At 40.5% G+C, this 7,385-nt stretch overlaps 2 protein-coding genes across 2 annotated transcripts; both read left to right on the top strand.

Moving 5' to 3' along the window:
* The first annotated feature begins 1,936 nt into the window (after window positions 1–1,936).
* Window positions 1,937–4,923, top strand: LOC145483646 (uncharacterized). Its single transcript, XM_081462182.1, has 2 exons — window positions 1,937–2,652; window positions 4,253–4,923. Exons 1-2 carry the CDS (start codon window positions 2,532–2,534, stop codon window positions 4,867–4,869), a joined length of 738 nt encoding a protein of 245 aa, XP_081318308.1. The 5' UTR covers window positions 1,937–2,531; the 3' UTR covers window positions 4,870–4,923.
* Window positions 4,891–6,362, top strand: LOC145485607 (serum amyloid P-component-like). Its single transcript, XM_081464247.1, has 2 exons — window positions 4,891–5,106; window positions 6,087–6,362. The coding sequence occupies exons 1-2, from the start codon at window positions 4,891–4,893 to the stop codon at window positions 6,360–6,362; spliced, it is 492 nt and encodes a 163-aa protein (XP_081320373.1).
* Window positions 6,363–7,385: the final 1,023 nt, after the last annotated feature.

The following is a 7,385-nucleotide window of genomic DNA, read 5'->3' as shown; positions in this document are numbered from 1 at the left end:
TAAAAAGGGTAAACTTACTACTCGTATAAAATGCGAAAAGTTCTCTTAACTTGAGTATTTTTGAGCAAAAATTCCTCTTGGGGGCTGGAAGGGCTCCCAAGGGGGTACTCCCAGAAAAATTGGTTGGGGGCGTGCGGCCCGCTTCCCAAAACCCTTACCCTGTTTATGACAAAAATCTGCGATATTCCTTACCCTATTTATGACCTGACCAAAAATTCAAAACCCTATTTACGACCTGACCCTCAAATCAAAACCCTGTTTCAGAACTGCGTTATAATTAGCTCGTTAGTTCAAACCAAGTTAAATTACCGTAAACATATAAATTTGTGAAGGGCTTTTGTTGATTTTCTTTTCGATAATGATGAAAAAGTGGCTTCTTCTTAAAGCATACCCATATCAAGGCTAGAGTGCAAAAACCGTACTCTATTTATGACCAAAATGGCCAAAATCAGCTAAAATCGATACCCTATTGTGACCAAAACGGCTGAAAAACCATACCCTTCGGGGCCGCACAGACCTATATAGCCCATATAAGGGAGTCCCCCCCCCCGGGGGAATGGCCACGTGATCGGTGAGTGAGGGAGTTATGCATGTGCGCGTGTCAGACCAATCACAGTGTGGGTTGTATCAAAGAACGAATAAAATTGCCTGTTAGAAAATAAGATGGTATCTGCATTAATCTGGAGACGTGTCAGATTACTGTAGTTTGTTCAGTCAAACATTTTATGGCTTACTATTTAGTTATCTTACCATTACCGATGTAACATCGTATGTACAGCATAAACTCCCAGTTTCTTTCTTGCTGTACATCGCAACCAAAAAAACTTGTCAAATCATTTAGGGGGAGCAGGGATGGCGCAGTGGTGAGAGCACTCGCCTTCCACCAATGTGGCCCGGGTTCGATTCCCGGACCCGACGCCATAAGTGGGTTGAGTTTGTGTTGGTTCTCTTCTCTGCTTCGAGGGTTTTTCTCCGGGTTCTCCGGTTTTCCCCCTCAGTAAAAAACCAACACACAGCTGATTCCAGCTGGCTGTAAGCTGTGCTCCAAGGTCACACATGGACCGTATAGCGGCTGCCAGAGGCGCCAATGTATGCTTTCGGTTCGACCTTGTTGAGCTGCGTCGTTGCTGTACTTTGCGACGGCGATTAGCCGCGACAATTATTATTATTATTATTATTATTATTATTATTATTATTATTATTACTGTAAACAGTTCCATGAATGCTCCTATCTCCGAGACATATAGTTCACAAAAAAATAACTCTTGCACGCCTTGCGTGCCTATGTTTTCATGACAGTATATATTTAAGTAGCTGATAATATAGCTCTATTTACTACATATCGATTGACTTAACACAGAAAATATCTTTCTTCCAGAGTTGCTTCCTGACCTGTGCGGAAAATTGACGCTGTTTCAATAAAGGAAGAAACAGATATGTAAACTACAATTCTGTTTCAATACTAGGTTATGAGAAATAAACAAAAGTATGCTTTTAATGCATGTAAACAAGTTTATAGCCAAAAAGTGAAAAAAAAAAAAGAAATTAATGAAATTAATTTCGGCTCTTGCTAAAAAGCTTTACCCAAACAAAGGATACACAAGACTTAAACAAAGAACTATAGAAGCAATGGCTTGTCCGTAGTGTGTTGAAGGTGCACCTGTTATACGTTGTGACTACACCAAAGGTGAGGTTTGACACCATTTCACAGCTATTGTTTTGATTTGGTAAATTATCACCTTTGACGTTCTCTAGGAACGTCAAACAAATACCAGCGGTACGCCTCCGCCCCCTCCAGCTGTTGCATGATCCTAAATAACAATTTCGGAACAAAAAAATAACCGAGCCGCTAATAAACATTCCCCGTATCCACGAGATAAAAAATGTGCACGCCACCCACGTTAACAGCATATAGTCACCCATAGAAAACCCGCCAAGACCCGAAATACACTAGAATTGCCGAAATAAGCTTAACAACAACAAACAAACTGATTAAAACACGAACAATGAATGAGCGGGAAAAACCGAAAACAGGCAAAAAAGGAAGACAAATAAAGGGTTGCCGTCCTCGTCCCTGTTCGCAATTTATAAAAAACCACACATAAGCGACAGAAGTAAACATATTTTACCTCAAGCTCTCCGTGTTGAGCTTGTCCCACAGCTTGTTGAGGTACTTGTACCGCGGCTGGTTGAATTTCCTGAGCCACGTGTTCGACAGCCGGTAAAGCCTCCTGTCCGACAACTTGTTGAACTACTTGAGCTACTTGACCACAGGCCGCTTGAGCTCCATGAGCTGCTAATTCGTCAGCTGGCTGAATTCCTTGGACAACCGGTAGAGCGGCTTGAGCCGGAGCTCCTTGTCCCGCAGGATACTGTACGTCCGCCATAAAATAAGAAAAGGAAACAACGACCCTCACCGTACGGCAGTTGAGCCAAAGTAATAATTTATTCATGTGCACTGATCTTATCTGCGTTGCTTTAATGTATGCAGTGTGAATAACGATGTTATTACGCCATTCAACCCTTAGAAGATGAGAAGCAAAGACGCCGCTTGTGATGCGGTTACTTTCTGCCAATCTAAGCTACCACACACATGCACCTTTTCCCCTGCAAACGACGAATGTTGTCCATTTTTCCAATGCCTAAACAGTGGTAAGTATCTATTTCTGATGACAAGGTTGGCACAAGAATTGTGACGAAAAAATTAAAAAGAAAGGTGTCCCTCAAATTAGCATCTAGAGATGTAATTCATTCTTGACCGTTTCCATGGCATATATCTCACAAATAATTTTTCAATTTGGATTATTTGTCGAATAAAATCGAAGCCATTTAACCAGTTTTAATGACTTTTTTAGCTCCTTGCACCATTTGACATTTGACAGCAGTGATTTAGGTTAGTTTAGAATTTCGCTGCAAATTGAAAACAACAGCATCCCAGGGTTGAACAGATAGTCTCCTTATAGGTACAGTAGTCCTACAACGGGCCCAATGGCCCACTCTGTCTATTTATTATAAATCAGCCATTTTTATCTGTTTTCATAAAGCTTTTCACGATAGGTTACCTGTCACATTAATCGATCTGATTTTTAAGAAACGGGCCACAAATTATTCAACCCGGACCTGCGCTTCTTTAATTGTTCCCCGCTTCAACACGCGTTACATGAAAGACTCTGTCGCGTTCAGAGGCTCAGTCCTGTGGAATGCAGTGACCAACAACTGTAGTGCCCTGACAAAAAAATGTTCCATATCGTGACCTCAGGCTAAAGCTTAAATCTCTAGTTAATTTTAATGAATTCAGCTTTAAGATAACGTCTGCATCCACTTGTAATTTTAGAAAAGATGACTTAGTATATACTTAAAAACTTATGATAACAATCTCTTATTGTATATATCGCTGACTTAAGTTCAAACGTTTTTTCTGTAAATACCCCTAGTTTTTAGTTTTTAGTTACTTAGCGATTTGTTAATTGCAAACGACCCCACAAGCTCATGTAGCTTTAATACTCATCGTTTTAAAATAAAGATTATCTATCTATCTATCTATCTATCTATCTATCTATCTATCTATCTATCTATCTATCTATCTAGTAGTTTAGTAAAACTGTAAGCTTTATTGACGACTCAGTGTCTGCAATTGAAAATTATGGTAGAGTAGTATTGAATTTTTTTTTTAATTTTAAGTCTTCTGATACGCTCAAGATGAGTCTTATTAGTAATTATCCATGTTGTAATATCTCGCACAGTTATTTAGCATCTCAAAACAAATTATTTTCAAATAAATGTTTTAAAAGCGTAGTCTTCGCAGTCTTCGCAATCTTCGCAGTAGCTCATTGGCAGTAGTGAATTTAAGTAACCACGACAGCGACGCCCAGGACAACGCCGTTTTTTTTTTTTTTTTTTTTAAAAAAAAAAGACTATATTTTACCTATGAATCTTGCGATACGCGAAACTAAGTAGATAAGAGAATTCAACTTCAAATTCGATCGACAGGGAAATTTAAAAAAAGAATTGCAGTTGGGGTCTTCTTCATAACGCAGCGGAATTTTTTGATTTCACGTCGAAATTTTGCAGAGAACGGCAAAGAAATGTACCAAGAACTATAATACGCACGCAGGACGGTGCCGTTAGTTTTGTGTTTTTCTTAAATTCCCCAGAGTTGAAAATGTCACTATATCGCTACAAACGTTGCACATTTCTCATAACGGCAACTTTAAGAGTGATGAACATCCGATTTCATTTATTGCACATCCAGATATTCACAGCTACAAGCTCTTCCCGAGAAGAAAATCCCATGTATCCATATCTACTACCATTCCTGAGCTGCCAGTGATTACTATCTCCTTCTGGATGAGGACTCAACAGGACAGTGAAGGAACAGTTCTTTCTTACGTTACTAAAAGTCAGCCAGACGAACTGGTCATCAAGACACATCCCAGCGTAAGGGTGATCCTCAAGGGTTCTCCACAGGGCGATGAAACCGACTGGGACTTAAACGACGGCGACTGGCATTTCCTTTGGATCGAGCGGGAGTCTTCTACTGGCCATTTGACTATCCGTGAAGGAGCACGTGCTGTCGGTCCCCTGACTTCCCCCCAAACAGATAGAGGCAGATATCTTGTAGTTGGACAACGACAGCAGTCTCTGAAACAGTTTATCGAGGCAAAGGACGAAATGGACTGCATTGGTCTGCACACTGGTAGTATATTTCACCTGTCAGACGATACGATTGATCTTCACCAAAGCGCATCTATCATTGCATCAGATGCATGCTCAGGTATCTTGCTATTATCTTTACTAATGTGGTCTATTAAAACTACATACTTAATTACCTTCAGAAAGGTGTATATTTTTGTGGACGATTTAACCTGATTTCTAATTTTCCTTGTCACTATGGACAAAGTTTTACATTTTTCAAACAAAGGAGAAAACGAGATCGTTAAATTATTGGGCATGCGCAGTTTGACGGCTTTAACCGTCTGTATGTGGATGAGTTCGAGTGACAATGAGGGAAGTCCTTACAGTTACGCGGTATCAAGCCAAGACGTCGAGTTGCTTATCTACTACGAGAGATACTTTATGCTGTTCGTCGGCGGAGAAAAAGGTTGGGTATACAGTCAGTATACAGTACAGTCGTTCGTGTCGAACGAAACTTCAAAGCCAAGAATTTTCGTCGAACATTCGAAAGCCCATTGTTTCCATTGATCACAGAGAGCCCTCACGTCCGTTTAGAATGTGAATAAAAGATCAACCTATCTTTATTGCGCGTGTCTTGTGTTTTGTGGCGGCCATTTTTAATTTTTAATTTTTAATTGAATTTTTCGTCTGCTAGTGCGAGGTCTGAAAGAACTTCTTTAATTTCGGTGCCAGACCTCGCACTAGTAGACCGCGTATTAAAATTCAAAATGGCCGCCACAAAACAGAAAACACGCGCGATAAAGGTAGGCTGATCTTTTATTCATATTCTAGACGGATGTGACGGCTCCCTGTGATTGGTGTGGAATCCAGTTCGCTTGGCTTCGTGGCTTCGTGAAACGTTCTGACGAAATTTCGCAAAACCTTGGAAAATTTCGTTCAATTATTTGCTTTGGGTCTTCGGAAGTTCGAACGACATTTTATTCTTAACGAAATTCTCTACTGTTATGTAGATAGCTTAAGTGTGTGTGATGCAGACTGTGAGGGAAAGAAAGCAACAAAAGCGTTTCTCAGAGACTTAATTCAAGTTTAGTTATATACGCAATGGACATGCTCTGTAAAGTGCTTTTATAAGAGGTTTTTTTAGCAGGCATTAACGGGACAGTTATCTACACAAGAGAAACGCGAGAAACCTTTCGACTGAATGCGTGCGACTGACTTAATAAGATGTTAAAAGGTTTGTTTTCGACAGAGACGCGAGAATATTTTTGACTGTAAGCGTGCGAGAGACTTAATTAGTTACAATACAAGTTGGAAAGACGTTAATAATACTTTGAATTTAGCGAATTATATGAGATATGAGATACACACGGAACATAAACAGAAAGTTTTTCTTCAGGGAGACAACAGTGTCGCCTTATGATGGCGTGCTGTACCACATCTATTTATTATAGGAAAACAGTTCGGGATCATGGAAGTTATACAAAGATGGTGAGATCAAACAACAAGGCACCAACTTCAAGAGAGGCTTTACGGTAAGAGGAAGCGGCTTTTCGGTTTTGGGACAAGAACAAGACTCGGTCGGTGGTGGTTTTTGCGCTGATCAGTCATATAAAGGAATGTTATCAAATGTCAACTTATGGGATTACAAGCTTACTGACACACGAATCGAGGAGATGTCAAACTCATGTCTGCTGGATGAATGGAATGCTGGAAACGTATACAGCTGACGCAGTTTCCTTCAAGAAGCTCAAGCCAGGCATGTTAAAGAGTCCCCTTGTGAGCCGTTGGGAACTGGTACGTGACATAAATAAACTATAGCCTCCATTTGGCGCGAAATATGCAAGGATCCAGTATGTGCTGTTTTACCCGTAATGGCCTTGATTTGCGGTCAACGATGTTTGTGTGCAGCGGTGCGTTGAAAGCCAAAAGTCTACAGAGCATACCCATATGTATCATACAAACAACATGGCGGGGGGTGGGGTGAGCAGAAATGAGGGCGGGAGCTAAAATGCATGGTAAATCCGTCAGACAACGAAATGAACACAAGATAACAGAAACAACAGGGCAGGCATTTTGCCTCTGAACTTACATAAAACTGAAACGGCCTTGAAGCTAGTCAATTTTAATTCCCTGAAAGGCTCAGAGATTTCCAATCTAAAGTGATGAGCCGCCTTATTCAAATTAGACTACGAGAAGTCCCTCTTTCGCTTAGTCCGTCGTGCGTCATGCGAAAGAAAACTGCGAGACTAAGCGAAAGAGGGAGTATTCATAGTCTATATTCAAATGAGGATCCCAGTTTTAAAGCACCAGATTCTTCTACCAACGAACAGGTAGGACAGCTTTAGTGCGAATGACAGTAACACTGACTGAAGAGATAGACAGCCCCCTTGAAACAACACTGAGTGAGTGAAGTCAGTCACTAAGAAGAATGGCATTACGCCGGCCGCTTGCAGTTTCGTCTTCCTTCCCACTTAAATAGTAAGTATCCAATATGGAAAAAAGGTTTTCAGATTGGACTGCGTACAGTTAGGGACCGCTTAAGAAACTGTTAATTATAACTGACTGATACCTCTGAAAAAATCATACTAAGCTAGGAAAGAGTTTTGATGGGTAGGAAAGTTTTTTTCACCTACGATCTTGGGAAAATCTTCGTGAACTGAAAAGCAACGGTGACGTAGATAACGCTAAGGAGACTAGGAAAGGATCACAAAAAGGTTAGCTTATCAGTCTGTCATTACAGCGTTGGTAAA

The sequence above is a fragment of the Orbicella franksi genome, chromosome 4, assembly GCF_964199315.1.
Source record: "Orbicella franksi chromosome 4, jaOrbFran1.1, whole genome shotgun sequence".
NCBI classification, from domain to species: domain Eukaryota; kingdom Metazoa; phylum Cnidaria; class Anthozoa; order Scleractinia; family Merulinidae; genus Orbicella; species Orbicella franksi.
The sequence above is the reverse complement of the archived record's forward strand: the minus strand, read 5'-3'. Positions and strand labels throughout refer to the sequence as shown.

What these genes read in the sequence shown, in the direction of transcription:
- LOC145483646 (XM_081462182.1), top strand. Translation starts at nt 2,532, where the DNA reads ATGAGAAGCAAAGACGCCGCTTGTGATGCGGTTACTTTCTGCCAATCT. An exon ending in TTTCCAATGCCTAAACAGTG is followed by an intron (nt 2,653 to 4,252) that starts GTAAGTATCTAT and finishes TTGCACATCCAG; the next exon opens with ATATTCACAGCTACAAGCTC.
- LOC145485607 (XM_081464247.1), top strand. Translation starts at nt 4,891, where the DNA reads ATGGACAAAGTTTTACATTTTTCAAACAAAGGAGAAAACGAGATCGTT. An exon ending in TCGGCGGAGAAAAAGGTTGG is followed by an intron (nt 5,107 to 6,086) that starts GTATACAGTCAG and finishes TATTTATTATAG; the next exon opens with GAAAACAGTTCGGGATCATG.